This window comes from Corvus hawaiiensis, chromosome 1 (genome assembly GCF_020740725.1).
Source record: "Corvus hawaiiensis isolate bCorHaw1 chromosome 1, bCorHaw1.pri.cur, whole genome shotgun sequence".
NCBI classification, from domain to species: Eukaryota; Metazoa; Chordata; class Aves; order Passeriformes; family Corvidae; genus Corvus; species Corvus hawaiiensis.
In genome coordinates, this window is record NC_063213.1 from 30,014,030 (window position 1) to 30,031,709 (window position 17,680).

The window sequence follows — 17,680 nt, forward strand, 5'->3', positions numbered from 1 at the left end:
TCACAGAAGTCACCCCTGTAGCCCCCCTGCCACTACCAAAACCTGGTCACACAAACCCACTTCACTTCTGTAAAACTTTCTTCCTTCTTTTCAGTGCACTCATATCTTGACTTGATTCTCTTTGTTCTTTTCATAATCAGCAGCTGTCTTTTTTCCAAGGTGTAAAAGCTAAGCATAATCAGTGTTTTAAGAGGCTATGAAGCATGTTACTGCAGGCTCAGTTAAAAAAATACTGTAGGGTCTGCATCCTGTTTGTGACAAGGATGCAAGACCTTAGGTTAGAAAGGACATTTCAGTTTGGGAGCAATCTACAAACTTCGTACATAAGGATTACTTCATCAACAGCAAAGTGAACTCTCTCTGAAGATGGCCAAGCAAAACTTGAAAAGTTTTACCTGTATAGTACTTAAGGATGTAGTCCCTTGCACTGTTTTCCAACTTGATGTTGATGCAGTAAAACGACCATGAAACTTTTGTTGTTGGTGGGATTCTAAATATTGACCAAACTTTACTTTGACTGAAATTGCAAAAGGGAGAGTTTGCTTGTGTAGAATACAACAGCAAACCTTGTTGAGTCTCGATCTAGCCTTTTGTTTATGAGGCAGCATGTGTATGTTGGGGTTTGGTGTGGGTTGTTTGGGTTTTTTTTGTATTAGCTATAGCATTATTGTAGGAAAATACCTGTCAAAAGCTGCTGGGATTGTTTGGTCAAGGAAGACAAAGGTAAAGCTGAAAGGAAGAAATAAAGAATGAATGTTAAAGAGCTGGTAAAAGAATAGGCAAAAAGAAGGGACAAAGCAGCACGCTCCAAGTTTCTTGGTGTTCTTCTGAGGAATAGTTATTGGTATTTTGGAAAAATCCTTGTTCTCAGGCATGCGGATAAACCATGCCAGTTAAAAAGGCTTTTAGTGAGCACAATCATGGATAATTTAAGTAAATGAGAAAAGTGTGAAAACCGCAATTCCAAGTTACTTCCGTATATTGTGTTTAAATTTGAACGTACAAGTGAATTTTAGAATCTTTCTAGCTGTGAAGAACGTGTCCAGGCTTTGTTTTATTTTTTCAGCTGGCAACTGTATCGTTGGCACATGAAGTAATGTAGGAGTGTATTAATTACAGTGCTTGAGATATCACTGATCAGAGCTGTAAAACATGGAGGAGAGGGTGTGGGGAGAACATTGAAGCCCTAAATGAAGTCATCGTTAGGGAGGTACAGTATTAATCACCCAAAATTTACACCAGATTTACACAACTTGGTCTTAAATTACTGCCAAATTACACACACTTGCTTCTGCTCTTTCTGGTTTTTTTTTATGCTGCACAGAATTTTTTACCACCCAAAGACAACTTTCGGAAGGGAGGAATGCATGCATACATCTCTGCCTTTTCTCATAATGAATGAATTTTCTCATGATGAACTGAATTTAACTCCCTTGAAAATAAGATGATTTAAAGCTTTTCATACTACATGTAACTCAGTGTTTTGTAATAATACAGAGGAACTGAACATTGTAAATTTTGTAATTTTTCTCTTAAAAATCTTTATTGAACAAGGGAGAAAAACTTCTAGTATTACTCTTCTGGTACTGATTTCTGGAATAACCATTTTTTACAATAGTTGTGTCATTTTGCTGAGGTACAGGGAAAATGACTGGTATAGGCAGATTTTCCAGATGTTGATTAATTACACATTTGTAGTATATGAAGTGCTAAGGACACTATGCTTGTTCCTAGTCTTGCTTTAAGGATTGTGTCATACGAAATGCATAAACTCTCTACCTAGCTTATAGCCTTTATATTTAGTGACCTAAAATAATTCTGGACAGAAATGTGAGTGCTATATAATGTTGCATGCAGGACCATGGCTCAACTAAGCAGTGTTACAGTTTAGAGCTCATAATGCTAACCTCAACTGAAGTCAAGTAAAGACAAAATTAATTTGCGGGTACATGGATATGAAAGGTGTCTTTGAAATCATAAATTGTGAGTGCAAGTGATTATAGGGACAAAATAGAATTATTTCTCTTGTCTCTTTCCATTCCATCAGACAAATATGTGCTGGAATGGAGGTTGCCTCCTTTAGGAGTCAAGAGGCATTTTTTAACCTGGAAAAAATTTCAAAGAAGTAGCTTATAAATTGTAAAGGCAAAGAAGTAAAAGGTGAAAAAACAAACAATTTTTGAATCTGTCCCTACCTTATACTTAAATACTTATATAAGTATATACCTATGTAAGTGTACAAGTATATACTTATGTAAGGCTCCCAGCACTTACATCTAATTAATCATGTAGATTGTATCTTACAGGCTAACTCCACAGCAGTGGAGGGAAGTATATTGTTCTTAGCTCTGTGCTTATCATTTGCATGCCTTTTTCAAAAGATGTTTGCATGACTTCAAGAAGAATCTTAAACCTGGTTTGTAGGATGGATTGTTGGCAGTGTCGTGTCTCTGAAACAGTGTATGTTTTGTAAGAGAGGATATATGAATACTGAATTGACAACTTCAGTTGTACTAGGGGTTTGGTTTATTTTTTGGTATGTTTTCTATCAAGCCTAATACTGAAGAAATAGGTGTACCTTTGGATGCATATTGTAAGGCAAAACCTTGCCAAATATTTTGATATGGTGATACCTAAGTATCACTTCAATTATAGCCATTTTGAAATTTATGTCAGCTAGAGTATAAAGTAGCATGCAATGTTTTGAGTTGTTTTTAAAATAGTATAAGAACAAGCACACAGCTTGTGCTAGACGAAGGGTAGTGTTTAGTGTGCTTCTGTTTCAGTTTTTTGAAAGCACTTGTGTGCTTGTGTCATATAGTGTTCAATCAGTATTGAATGTCTTGGGTAACCTGAGAAGTTGCCTTGGCTCAGTGCAGAGACTTAGGGGGAATAAAACTGGTCAGAAATCTTATTGCTTGCTGCTGTTTGTTGAACACAAGAGCATCTGTTGAATTTCTGGATCAGACTTGCTTGGAATACAGCAACAGGGGAGCAGAACAAAGTAAGTTACAGGAGTTGGGCTGGAAAAATGGGGAGAAAAGAGTTCAGCAAGAGGAATTTCATACTGCATTTTTTAGGGAGTGACTGTACTAAATTCTTGACTTTTAAAGTCAAAGACTTAACTTCTGTTATGCTTTGTTCTTTCAGCACAGAGGGCTGATATTTTGCTTTTAGTGGCCGTTAAAGTGAGCATGGTCACTGCATCATTTTTACAAAAGATACCTGCAGCCACTGTCCAAATGAACTAGTACTGTACTCTTGTTACTGGAGAACTTGCATTCAGTTTTAGAAAATGGACTTGAGGCAGTGTAAATTCTGCATAATATAAAGAGGTGAAATTCTGACTTTTAATACGCAGACTTGTAAACTTTGGAAACTTCATAATGCTGAAGGTCTTTGAACTTATTTTTCGTGACATTCATTCTACCACAGCTTATTAGTGAAACTTGCTTCTCTTCCCAAAGGTGTTTGGGCTTAGTATGATTAAAACCGGTCACTTAAACTCATGCTATTGGACATGATGAGAATGTTCTCCTCATATTTGAAATTAGACAAGAGAGAAAATAAATCTAGAGATTATGCCTCTTTATTGTGCCTTTAAAACAACGTTGTCTGAGCTCTTGCATCAGCTGGGAAACCTTGCTCTGAACCTTTAAGTTCTTACTGTGCAAGAAGCTGACAAGTTCAAATTCTATCTGTAATTACTGAAGTAAACTATCTTGAAATATGTAATTTAGAAATAAGGGGTTGTGGGAGAACAGCAGGTGATGCACAGGCCTTGGAGCTGTAAAGTTGAAAGTTGTATTGTGTTAGGATGTAAAAATTAGGTACTCGCTCCAGCAGATGGCTTGGGATGCTGAAAATCTGGTGGGGATTATTGTGTTTTTTAGATAAAAGCAGGGTTAACTTTCACATTTTCCTGAAGGCTTCTTCTGGCCTACACATTGTTTTCCACAGAGGGGGGCTATCTAAGAAAATAGTCTGGATTATTAGATTATCAACAAACAAACCCAGTGTTTTCTAATGCAATGTGTTTCTTTGTATATGAGGTTTATCTATCATGATATGTCCCTAAGTGATGAAAAAGAGGGAGTAACATTTCTTTTAAGTCCTTCAAGGCTGTTTTAAAGTTTTGGCAGAAGTGTTAACTCCTTTTGTTTGGTACTGTTTTAATCGCAGTTCTTGAGTGTAGGGTTGAAAGATCGGGTGTCACTGAGTACTTATCATACTGCTGCATCAAATTGTGCATATATTGTCTGGAAACAGCAGGGGTAATATTTCTCATGCAAATATAGCTGGTGCTGAAGCTATAATGAAGTCTGGGTTCTCTGGTCCAAAGCTACAGAGTGGATGTTGCAACTCAGGCAGCTGGTTTTATCCTTGAGGCAGGTCAGCAGCAAGTCTGATCTGTTTGGGCGAGAAAGCATGGTGATGGTCAGCTCAAGACCAGCTTGTGCGTAGTCCTGCCAAGAGCACTTTGCAAGGAAGAGATCTCACTGATTTAAAGGTCACTACTTAAAGGTGAGGTTTTAATTCAGGCAGTTGCACACAGCCTGGGCACTGAGAAATCTGGCTTAGGAGCTCTTTCTCCCTCTTTTTAGCAGTTGAAATGTTGGGTGAAGAGATGCAGTGCAACTACTGTGGACTCGATTTGACCCTTGAGAATTGTTTGCCTGGGAAAGGTTTTTTTGCGTGCGAATCACAATAATAGCACTTTTCACATGAAATAGAATTTCATGTGTTTGTGTGTGACAACAACTGTGCCAAGTAACATGGCTTTGTGTTACCACTGCTCTTTCTATAAATTTAATCCCATAGTTTAGTTTAACCACTAAGTACGAATAGTTGTTTTCATAAATACGTTTTTGTAGTTAAAGTACTCTTAAGTATTGAAACTTTACTTCTATATATTAATAATTACCTTTCTATTTTTCTGCCATGAATAAATCTGAAAAAAATTCATAGTAGCTTATAGAATTATTCATCTATTACTCTATTTTCTGATTGTTAACTAGTATTTAACTGGAAGAAGTAAATTGTTTGAGTTTAGGAAGTTAGTGAGATGGTATTGTCATTCTGTATTCGTGTGTTTAATTGCAAAATTCAAATTGGAAGCCTACCAATAGTGAGGTAGTGTCAAATGCAGTGGAATTAAGACTTATAAATATCTTTATATAGTGGACTATATAAAATATATATATTCACATATTTTATGAGAAAATAAAAACCAAAATTCAGTTCTTTTTCATAGTGTTGTAGCTACATCCTGACCTAAATACAGAGGTTTACTTTTGGGGAAGGGGAGGGAAAATTAATACAGTGTGAATGAGGAACACCTTGAGTTGAAAAGACTTTGGGAAAAGGTAGTATTCGTAGATGCTCCAGGGTACATAAAAACTAGGAGATGCTTAATTAGAGAAGAGACTGAAATAGTTCCGTCATCATAGCGAGGGAAACTCAACATCTGCTGGTTATGCTTTCTGCTAGCTAGCAAAGGGTTGGCCTTTTGTTAGAAACTCTTGTAGAGCAGTGAAGTATTTTGTATTAGGTACACCAAAATGTTTTTACACAAATGCACTCTAAACCCAGGCTGCTTGTTATTGGCAGATTAATAAGAGAGTGACAGCTAGTTCTTACATATACTGCAGTTGTGGGGTTGCAGATTCAGAACCGTGTCTTTTTTTGCTCTGCAGAGAGTTCAGACAGTACCAGATTTAAGGAATCAAAGAGTTTCTGCTCTCCTGGATTGTAGACATTGGATTAATTTTCCTGCTTTTATTGCAATGCTGACTTAGGATCGTAGTCCAAGACTATGGGTGTGTAACATGCACAGAGTATTTCCCGCAGTGGAGGTGAATGGCCACTCGTGGACCTTTGTTCTTCCTGGCTTTTGTTGCTCAGTCCTGAAAGTCCATCATGAGTAGTACCTCAGAAGGTTCAATTTCCAGAAATTTAAGAAGTTAAGTACAAGCAAGGTATGATCGAGATTGCATTTCAGCATTATGATGCATGATTGTCATGTGTCTTTAGTAAGTAGCTTGCTGTAATTAGAGAAACAAAAACAGCAGGGTAGAATTTTAGGTGTGTGTTTTCTAAGATGTATATTGATTGAATTCTTGTTTTTCCACCTAATCCTCTGAGTAACTGTTACCCCTGTAAAAAAGAAAATTACCTGCATAAGCAGTTGTATGTCAGACTAAAATGAGACAGTACTTGTTGCTGAGACTGACATAATGAAAATACTTCTTGGTGTTTTTACTTAGAGCTTGATATTTAAATGCGTATGGGTGATGGGAAAGCAAAGGACTATGAGGAGTCGTAATTTCTGTGTTACTGTAGTAAGACAGTCATTGACTGAAAAGAATGAAAAAATGTCTCTATCTCAGCTCTTTTTAGTGTCCAGGAGAAAAGGCAGAAGGAAACTTCAAATAATTGGATGGGTGTCAGGGAGGGTATAACAGAATACTTAATCTTCAAAACTCTGTGAAGCCTGGAGTGGAACATGGAGAAGCCTAGAAGTGGCTGTGACAAAGCACCTATGACTTTACTATAGATCCCGAAGGAATATATTTTATTTTCTGCTGCTCAGAGGTCAAGAACAAATAATAGGATTTATCTGGTCTCAGCCAATACTGTTCTTGAAATTATGGAGGGATTCATATGAGCCTTGGATGACAGATTTATCATAAAACTATATTGTCTGTAGAAAAATGGAAAACCCTAATGTTTCACGGTGGTTTGAATATTCCAGTCAATGAGCTCTAGTATGCAGAATGACAGAGCGGTTTGGGCTGGAAGGCACTATCTAGTCCAGTCTCCTTGTCTTGACCAGGGACACCTTCCACTAGATCAGGTTGCTCAAAGCTCCTTCCAGCATCACTTTAAACACTGCCAGCATCAGGCATCCACAACTTCTCTGGGCAACCTGTTCCAATGTCTCACCACCACCCTCACAGTAAAGAATTTCTTCCTTATATCCACTGTAAAGCTACCCTGTTTTAGTTTAAAACCATTCTCCTGTAACTACAGTTGCTAGTAAAAGTCTTTCTCCATCTTTCTTATAAGCTCCCTATATGGGGAGACTGCAGTAAGATTAAGTTGGTCCTGACTTAGTACAACTCTCTTATTTGTGGGCTAATTTTTTACATTGACTTTTTTTGATATATTCTTAACTTTGTTGCTATGGACAATAAGACATGTTAAAATTGCAAAAATATTTTTATGGACCTGTGTAAAAATGGATCTTCTCTGCTTGATGTTTTCAGTAGACCTTTCCAGGTGACTGTTTCTTCTCCATCATATCACGAGGCTGATGAATTGGTAGCCATCTTTTCACTATGTCCCGAATTTTGTGCACTTAAAACTCATGGGAGTAGTGCATTTTCTTACTTTCTGATTGTTTCATTCACAATTCATTCAATATTTATTCTATGTACTCCTATTAGTAGTTCTTTCTTCCCACCATTATTGACTGCATGTTCTCTTGCTGGTGAAATGACATTGAAGGAAGTGGTGTTCTACTTAGCAAACAAATTAATGTAATCATATGCTTGCCAGATAGAAAAATTCTCTGCTTCCAAAATGCCTTGGCCTTTCAGGTTACCTGTAATAGAATCTCAAGTCTGGAAGAGTTACTGATAACTGAAGAAAAAGTTATTTGTAGTACCTTCTGGTTATTTGGTATCCATCAGGATGTTTGTTAAACAATGAGCTACCACAGAACCCAGAGTTGCTCACAAGTACTGGGGTTTTACTGTTGAATGGGAAGAAAACATTTGTTGGTAAATGGTGTCTGCTGCTTGGAAATCTTTTTACTGTTATGTTTTGTTGTTAGCCATTAGGGTTTTATTGTCAACTGCATTGATCTGAGTATCTACAGCCTTTGGATAGCTCTGGGTACTAATTGTCTCATTTTGTGCTGAATTGCAAAATTATGTTCCTTGGTTTTGGTATTTCTCATCTGTGTAAATGACAATATTTCAATGAAATAATAATGAAATAATTATCTTTCATGTGGATTAATTTGGACTGTCATATAACATGTATATTTTCTTTTCCTATTGCAGGTTATCTTCCTGGGAGACATCACTTTCTGTGTGTAAAGAATATCTTGCTGAGTTGCTGCAGCTGAGTTTAGAATGTTACTTGACTTGTGATTCTAATGGAGGAATAACAAGATCTCAGGCTGTTGCACTGGAAGACTTTACAGGAAATACAAAATGTCATCAAATAGGAGTCAGAACCCGCATGGACTTAAACAGATTGGTCTTGACCAGATATGGGATGACCTAAGAGCTGGAATTCAACAGGTTTACACCAGACAAAGTATGGCGAAATCCAGATACATGGAACTCTACACGTATCCTAGTGCCTATGGCAGTTAGTACTTTCACTGCTAGTAGATTAGAGATGGCTTTTTACTTTTTTTAGACACAAAATTGCTTCATAGCTATTTCACTTAATGTTTTTTAAGAATACATGGTTTTATTTTGAGGATTGGCCTTTTCTGTTTAATATTACTGGCAAGTAGCAGGAACATTCTGTTGTCTGGAAAACTGACTTCGATAATTATTAAGGCTATCTCTGTATTTCAGGTTTGCTCACTATTATCTTTAATAGAGCACATGTTTAAAGAGATTCTATTAATAGTCAAATTTTGAGTCTACAATGCACACAAAGAAAACAGAAATTCTTTTTCTTTTTTCTGTTAGTCTCTCACATTATGCTTCAGATCTTACAGATAATCATGTCTATCTACTTGGAAAATTTTTCAGTTGTCATTCTCTAAGTAATACTTTCCCTGGACTTTCTAAGGAGGTAGAAGAGTTTTTCTGTACATGTAATCTCAGCATCAACATATAATCTTTTCTATCTGTGCCTGCAGAATCCATGCTCCAGGGTGTGGTGGGAGAAACCCTGAGCAGCCTGCTGTATGTTTCTAGGATACTTATTCAATAGTGATGGGAAGATGAAATAACATTTGTTTAGGGTCAGAACTTTTCCTAAGACCTAAAATTAGTGATTTCTTGCAGCACTAGGTTCAATGTTTGTTCTGACTCCGTGAAACAAATCTGCAAAAGTTGAATGTCTGATAGAAATTTGACACATAGTAGAACCTCTGAGAGTTTTTTCTTCTGAGTGCCTTTAATATATTCTTGTTTGTGAGGTCTATTAAGCAGGGCAGCTGAAGACTGATTGTAATGGTAATGGTAAAGCACTGACTTTTCCCCTCTCCTGATGTTCTCAACGATGCTCAGAATGAAGCTGTAAAAGGGATATGCTGTCTGTTAGTTACTCATTTCCTCCTTGCTGCTGCTTCAAGGAGTTGTTGGTTCGAAACGAAGGACTGTTTTTGTTAATTTCATAAGTTAATTAATTTAGGGGGTAGTTTTGGTGGTCGACTTGGATTAATATAATAGTTTGATAACTCAGAATATTTGATACTGGTTAGGCTGAGTATTTAATCTACTATGAAGATAGCAATGCATTTTGCATCCTTATACCAAGTACACATGTTCAGAAGTTGTGCTTAAAAGATTACACCCCTTTCAAAGCAGTAACTGTAACATGTTTTCTCAGTCTTTGTGTACAGCAAGTCTAGTAGTTTGGTGGACTTTTATTTCAGGAAGCTTTGCTTATCAACCAGCTTAGTTTGGAAAGCAGAACAGCTGCAGATGAGTTTCAGCAGTAGCTGTAACTGATCTGAAGATCAGCCCTACTTACAAGAGTGTCTTGCCCAATGGACAGTTTAGTTTCTCCTCATTCTCTTTTGCCCTCTTTCTCTCTTCCCCCCCCCCCTTTTTTTTTTCTTTTCATGATCTCACTCCTGAAGTGGATTTCATTTCATCCCTCTTAATTTATAAGAGGAGAACCATACATACCAGCAAACCTACCTTCAGTCCTATATCTCCAATCACAATTGATTGGAGATGTAGAAGATTTTGTTGTGCCTTGGTCAAGTCCCTCTGGAAAAGAATTAGAATAGTTACATAATTAAAGCAGTTCAGACCTCTCACACCTGCACTCATTTTCTTTGTTCAGAGCATCTCTTTTTGTGAAACACTAAATTCAATCTATGAGTACAGGCTGGAGCTTGTACTTAAGGTGGGTTTTTTCCCCTTCATTTCAGTGAGAGCAGAAAGAAGTTGATTGTTCCAGGAGTTTTCTAGATCTGAGAATATTGAAGAGGTGAACGAAAAATTTTGTTTCTGAGTGGTGGTTACCAAGTTCCTCATCCGTACTTTTTGGAACTTAGATTTATTTGTGCTTTTAGTTGCAAGGTACCTTTTTCTGTGAGATCAGATGATTATGTGTTTCCTTGTGTGGTTTGTTTTTTTGGTGTTTCATTTTTTTTTTCCCCACACGTGAGAGTCTCAGAAAATGAAATCTGGATGTTGTGCTGTTCCTTACCAACTTATTATGTAATATCTGGTACTGAAGAGCCTAGTCGTTTCTACAACAGTAGTTAACATTATCTGACAACCAGTATTACAAGCTAGTTCAGAATTACATGCCAAGCATTGACTTTATGCTAAAGAGAGAAATAGGCAATAAAATTAACTAGATTTCTAGGAACAGTAGACCTGATAGCACTACTAATATTGTGGGGGATGGGCCTGTTTACCCTGTTTTCCATTTAGTAACAGTTAGTTTGGAGGCTGTGAGCCACAGGACTCACTTGTAAAAGTCAGCATTAGTGGTATATGTATACAGAACGTCTCCTGATGGCATTCAGTCTGTTTGGAGGAAACTTCCAGTTAGTCTGTCCAAGAGAGAACTGTACTTTTGTGTAGCAAGTTCTGAGTTTGTTTTGAATTGTTGATTGAAAACCTATTACTTGGTTTACTAGAATTATTCTTACTCAACTTATTTATATTGATGTAATCCGCTTGTCTTTATAGCCACCTCTTCTTAACTCCGTTCAGCAGTGATAAGATATTCATACATCTTGTACTATTTTCTTCTCTTTTGGAAGGTGGTGATGTCCATTTTTCAAACTAATTGTATGGTGAGCCTGCAATTTATTTTCCTCAGGCCTCATGGTATGAGAGGATGAATAGGGATTTACTTAACATTTGTATTTAAACTCAGCAATGGGGAGAACAAAAGAATTTTGTGACTTTTCTTTCTTCTTTTATATATCTTAAGATTCTCAGGCCAGGTACTGAAATGTCAGAGAACTTTCCTGCACTGTATCAAAGTTGTGTAATTTTTCACAGTGACTTAGACAAAGAACTGAGTAGCTTTCTAAAATATTATTTTTTTGTCAAAACACACATCAACAACTTTCAGATAGCATTGATGAATGGAAAGATTAGTGGTGTGCTTCTCTTTTGTATGTGTGCAGTGTTTATTTGAAATGGCAACATTTTGACATAAACTCATGCTTTCACTGCCCTGATTTACAACACATAATCTGAGAAGCATTTTTAGGGATTCTTTTAAACAATGTAGTTAATTTATGCCCATACAGAACAGATGAATCTTTTCGTCCAAGTTTAATGTTTAAAGAAAATTTGAGAAAAATAAGACAAGTTTAAAGATTCCAAGTGCTATTAATTTATAACAAATAAGATTTATATCTGCATGAGGATATCTTAAAATGTTTTCATTGATAAGAAGAGTTTATAATACTGTGGAAGGCGTGGTGTGGTTGTTTAACAAAGATATAAATTGCAATGTCCAGATTGCAGTGTTCAGATTGGCTTTCAAAGTCTTTCAGATGTTATGTACATAAAAATTACACTGTTGATTTCAGCAAGTTCCTAGAATACGTTTCAGTAGTTGGTTGGCATCGTTATCGTGTGTGTTTTATGTGGAAATTTGAAGAAAATTACTGAATTTACTATTACTTAAAATTTGCTTAAGTCTTACATCAGTAAATTGGATTTTACAAATGTGTTTCGTATATTATTCCATTATTAGCCATCATTAGTAAATATTTTCAAAATAATTGCTTGAAGTTTGTCCCGGTTAGGTAAAGGCTAGGCTGTTCTGTCACGTTTCAATATTTTATGAAAAGTCCTTGCTTATTGTGATTCAGTTTTGTTTACTTATTTTAACAAAGCGGTAGCTACTGATTATCCATTGGATTAAATATAAGTAATTGTACATCACAAAAGGTTACTGTAATAATTTTATAATTTTTTTTTCTCACATATTAGCAAGTGATATAGGGAAATACTGTGTTGAACATTAAATAATTGTGTAGTATGCTTACACTTTAAAAATACCAGATGACTCAGGATAATCTGTTCATAAAATAGAAAGTATAAATATATTTAATTTTTTTTTCCTGTGAGTAGATTCAGCACCAGCAGTACATGTTGACAAAGCAAAACCATGAAGCCCTTTTCCTGGCGTCCATTTGCCAAGGTCTTTTGTAGTTGCTTCTAATACAGTCTTCTTCCTTGTGGCTTTCACTTGAATTCCTGTATTTTAGTAGGATTTCAGATCAGCAGATGCATATTAAAACTGTGAAAATATTTTATTTTCTAATCACATGAATCAGTTGTTACCAGGCAGCATGGTATGCTCTTGTTTTTTCTTTCTGAACAGATTATTATGCTCTTTCTGTACAGAAAAGATACTGAGGTGTTAAAGCATGCACTTTTTATTTACATTTCAGACACTGTTCCACTTTCTCTTAAGATTCTGTCACTCTAAGCCATCCTTTCACTTCAGTGTCAAATTGTTTAAGGTCACTTTGGATACATCAAGGCAGCCTCTTCTGTCTGCTAGTATTAGTCCTGCTTATATTCAATATCCTATTTCATAGCACTTCTCATATTCCAGTTAGTGCTTGTGTGAAACATGAAGGTAGAAGTAAATTTATTTGTTGACATGTTTGAAGGGTGCATAATACACTTTTTCTTGTGTGGAAAGTACATATAATTGTATGCATTTGTGTGTTTTTACAAAGATTGCATCTTCAGTTTGAAAGAAGGGCAGAATATGTTTATATTTGTGCAATCATTTCCTTTCTTTATGCACTCTTCCACAATGATTGCTTGCTGTTCCACTTGCTTTTTATAGTAACCAATAATATTCTGTTCAAAACCAACCTCTGTCAATGCAAAGAAAGCTAAATTTAAAAGCAACCTCAGAGGTTCTTACACAACTCGGAGGTTCTTACACTCCCTGGCATAAAGACTGTACACTTTGTTTATGCATTTGGCTTTGAAATTTTGTGTTTTCCTTGTAACTCAGTGCTTCTCTATGATTCTGCTGAGTTTATGCCATGAAGAGGGAAACAAGAAGTTATCTATTAGTCTTCAGATGGCTTTTGCTGAAAGTGTCTCTGATCTCAGACTTGTAGAAATGTGTTTGAGCTGAGGTATGCCTGGATTTTCATAGCAGCTGCATGGCTGATGCTGTAATAGCTCCTCAATCTCTGCCTCAGCCCTTCCCTGACTAAAAGTTTGTCTAAAATGGAGTGATTTAGCAGAGTAGTTTTATCAAATCAAAAGACTTAAATGTATCAATTAAAATTTAGTAGTTTTTTAGCACAAGTGGTGTGTGGGGCTGGGTACAGGATCTTAATTTTGTTTGTTTGTTTTCTCTGAATTGCTTTGTGGGGGTGGCCCTTCTTTACTGGATGATGAACTGAACATGCATAAAATCTCTTGCTGATACCTCCCTGAAAAGAATGACGGTTTCTGGGGTTTTTGTTTTACTGCTGCTCCTCACAAAGTTAAAGTGAGTGTTCAAAGCACTTTTTCTAAAAAGTGATTGTTTTTTGACAACCTTATAATTTCAAAAACTCATGCAAAATTCCTTCGTCATTTGACTCACAAAACATTAAAGTCATATGGACATGTCCACTTCTCTTTGCAACTTCTCTTATGTTTGGGGAAATCCAATCTAATCTTCGGGATTTCAACAGGAGTTGAATGGCTTTAAGTTTGAAGAAAATTGGTATAGCAGTTCTTTAGTAAATATAATAAGCTGTATTGTTTGTATTAGAAGAGGGTCTACAATAATACAAAGCTTCTGTAATCTTCCCTAGCCATTTTCCCATCAGTATTTTCAGTAACTCTCTATATGATGTTCTTGCATGCCTTTAGTGTAATCTGGGAAAATACAGATTTTTGACAAAAGTGGAGCTAATCTCAGTTTAGTCCTCTAGGCCAGCTGTCAAGCACTGAGCATAAAGTTAATTACTGCTTAAGGTCTGTGAAATAGCAAATTTATGCCTAAAACTGATCTTTATAATAAAGAGACTAGAAGTAATGAGAGAAATTGTGGTTGGAGAGTTGTTCAGCTTGTGTTGTTGTGGGCATCTCTGCACTATAGTTTTCTGCTGTGTTGTGTTAATTCTGCTTCCCTTTCAGTTCCTTTAATTTTACGTATCTGTTCCTCACACAGACTTCTTCCAGTTACGTTAATTTTTCATAGCAATATGGAAGAACTGTGGGGACCCAGCTGTGCTGGTGAAAGGTGAAGCAGTTATTACCTCAGCAGAACTGTTTTCTTTTAAAAACTTAGACTTGTGCAAAACTGAGTAATTTGTACTCGTTAGTGTAAAGTCTGAGTGCTTTCTTGGGTGTTGAATTACAAAACTGATCATTTTTCTTATGTGACTTTGGTTTGCAGTTGCTCCAAGAGGAAAAAACACCTGTGTGGAGTAGTTGGGTACTTTTTGAGGGCAGAGGGCAGATTAGAGTTGACCATAGTATGCACAAGCTTGTGTTTTGTTGGCATACTTGCTGAAAAAATTTATGCAGTGCTGCTGAAAGAGCCTGTTTCACTTCCCCTGTGTGCACACAGAAGTTCGTATCTGGTCACCAAGGCCCTGGGGACAGGGACAACAGTTGTAGTGCCAGTTACTTCCCCAGGCCACATGACTGACTGACTGACTGCATGAGCTCCCATGCTACTGGAAACCAGGTGGCAAGTAAGCTCTCCAGCTGGGTTGTATGTTAGGACCATTGCCTTCGGTGGAAGTGATCTTACACAAAGCCTTAAATTTATTACGGTGTGGCAGCACAGGATTTTTCTTTCCATTGCCCACCTTTAGAAACTGAGTCAAGGCTGTAGAAAGAAGTCTAAATTATATTGATGACAGAGGTGGTAAAATTAATTTGTCTTTAGCTGTTTTTTGTTCTGAAGACTTTTGAAGGAGAATAAAGTTCTGAAAAGATTTTTCATCTTGAACAGCGCAATGCTGAATTATTTTATAAACTTCCTTGCAGTCTTCTACCTCAAATTTTAATTTAGACAAGTAAATTTAATTTCTCCTTCACTGTATGGAAGGTTTAGAGGAGATTGATCTTGATCAGTTCCTCCTGTAGATGGTTTGTCTTCTAGGCCAAATCTGAAGTTCAGCAGCCAGAAGCCTGGGGACCAGCACAGCTTCACTGTGGTTCAAACTTTTCTATGGATGAATTAACTTCTTTGCTTGTTATGGTATGCAAATTGCTATACAGAATTGTGCAAATGCTCCCAAAAATGTTTCCTGGTAGCTGCTTGAATATGTATATAGCTTCCAGCATACAAAGCATTGAGGGATTTATTTTGCTTTCTGCAACTAAGAATTCTTTTCATAGCATTCCCCTTGTGATTCTCAGATGGACTGTCATACACTTTGTTGTAAGCAGCGCAAATCTGATTTTGTTTTGAATATGTCCGTCTTTCTGTCAGTGGCTGGCTCTAGCAGATGGGGACACAGATTGTAAACAAAGTGTGAGAGAGCATGCTTTTATGTAGAATATGTCAACGAGTTACTTACACTTGCAAACTGCCTTCTGCATGGGGAAACTAACTTCAGTTTGACTTGTATGGAACAATGAAACTAGAGCACTTCAGAAGTGCTGTGTTGGACCCTTTGGCTAGCAGATCTCAAGCCAGAGTAAAAGGTAAAGATGGGCGTTACTGGAATTACTTTTGTTGCAGCTCTGAGGTGATTACTGTCATGCGTGGACAAAAGGTCTCTGTCTCTGTGTTTACTTCACAAGGAATTGTGGGTTTAGTAATAAAATGTATGGTGTTAGAAAAAGGCTTATGTCTTCTAATCTTTGCTTTTTATTTTTCTGAAGGCTGTTGTGATATTTTGTAGAGATTAATAGAATGTTTTTGTCCGGCAGTACTCTCAAAACTGCAAGAATTGCCTTTCGTCTGGACAGTCTTCATATTTTCAGGCTTGCTCAAAGCCACTTGGGATAGGAGAGCTAGGGGAAGAAGGAGGCAGGGGTGTCAACTGGGTATTTGTGAATCAGCCCTAAATTCTTAGTATCATGATGGAGAAGTTTTCCATAAACAATTTAGAAAAATTTCTATATTAGCTATTTTAAAATTAATCTGTGAGGTAAACCCTGCTTTTCTTGTCTGTGACAAGAAAGTAAGTTACATATCTAGAGGAAAATTGCTGCGCTGTGTGGTGTTCTTCACTTGAACAGGGAATTCTGAAATCGAAGTGTAGATGGTAAAAGTAGCAACAGTGCCAGGGAATTTGAACAAATTACTAGGAGATGGAAAAAATCATTCATGTCCAGGAAATCAGTGGCTGATAGAGATAAGAGGCTGATTAGAAGGTCAATTGCTTCAATTCAATACAAATGAAGGCTTTATGTTATTGGTTGACATTGTGGGAAATACAGTTATTAGGCACCTGGATGAGGTAACAGATAAGAAATAAATGTACACTGTGTATTTTCCAAAAGGGTTAATCTTAGGCAAAGGGCATTACTTCTTTGCACACTATGCAATGACTTTCTGAACAAGCATATAAATATAGACTGTGAGAAGGCTTTCCCTTCAGTTTGACGTGAAGACCCTAAGCCTTGCTGCTGGTGGCATGCAGGATGCTCTGATTGTTAAACCCTGTTTAAGGGTATGATTCGTCTATGAAGCATTTTATAAAGTTGATTACAAGGAATTTAACTGGATATTTTGAGACATTTTTCTTCTTGAGCTTTACTATTTAGAAGCAAGTCTGTTTATAATGACTGTAATGCATCATATATTTGTGGTTTATAGTTTCCTTGGTATGTATTTGTGCTGATATCTTCCCATTTTACTGTGCTGGACTTTGTGAAGGGAAAGATAAAAGTTAAGTCTCTGCAACGTATTAATTTTCTAATTTATGGTGTGCTGTGCAGGAAACCTGTCTAGTGGTTAAAGCTGGGTCCACTTGTGTTAAAACACAAGTTAAAACCAAATTAAACTTTCTGGATTGGTTAATACAGTGTTTTCTAGTGAGGGATGTGACTCAATAGCCTGTCCTTGGACTGCCAGTAGAAGAGTGAGTGCTCAGTAGTTTCATTCCTGTTGGCTGATTGTTGTCTGTGTGTCAGGGTGATTTTTGTTGTCAGATCTGAGTCCTCATCAAGTTCAGTTTGGGTGGTACTTAACTAGTTTATTTTTCATGCTTGTGGAATGCAGCTTCTTTAAGGATGCTGCCTTATTTGAAGTGTTTGGGACAATGTGACTTCCACTTATTACTTTGGAAGAATTTCTGAATATTTGAATTTTTTGGATCAGAAAATGGAAAGTGTTCTTGAAATGCTACATTGATAGTTACAGTGAGTCTTCCAGGCTGTTAGTATTATTAGTATATATATATATATTAGTAGTATATGTATTAGTTATATTAGTGTATATATGTTAGTTATATTACTATATATATATTATTAGTATATTTCCCCTTATTAGTATAAGAGGAAAGAATATTGCTGCT

At 36.6% G+C, this 17,680-nt stretch overlaps 1 protein-coding gene across 2 annotated transcripts in view; it reads left to right on the forward strand.

The window, feature by feature from the left end:
• CUL1 (cullin 1) overlaps window positions 1-17,680 on the forward strand; it is a 53,497-nt gene that overhangs the window by 8,648 nt on the left and 27,169 nt on the right. For both annotated transcript variants that reach the window (XM_048297849.1, XM_048297838.1), the window contains exon 2: window positions 8,070-8,362. In XM_048297849.1, the coding sequence (XP_048153806.1) occupies window positions 8,223-8,362 (140 nt within the window). In that variant the 5' untranslated portion in view covers window positions 8,070-8,222. The remainder of the gene's footprint in view (window positions 1-8,069; window positions 8,363-17,680) is intronic.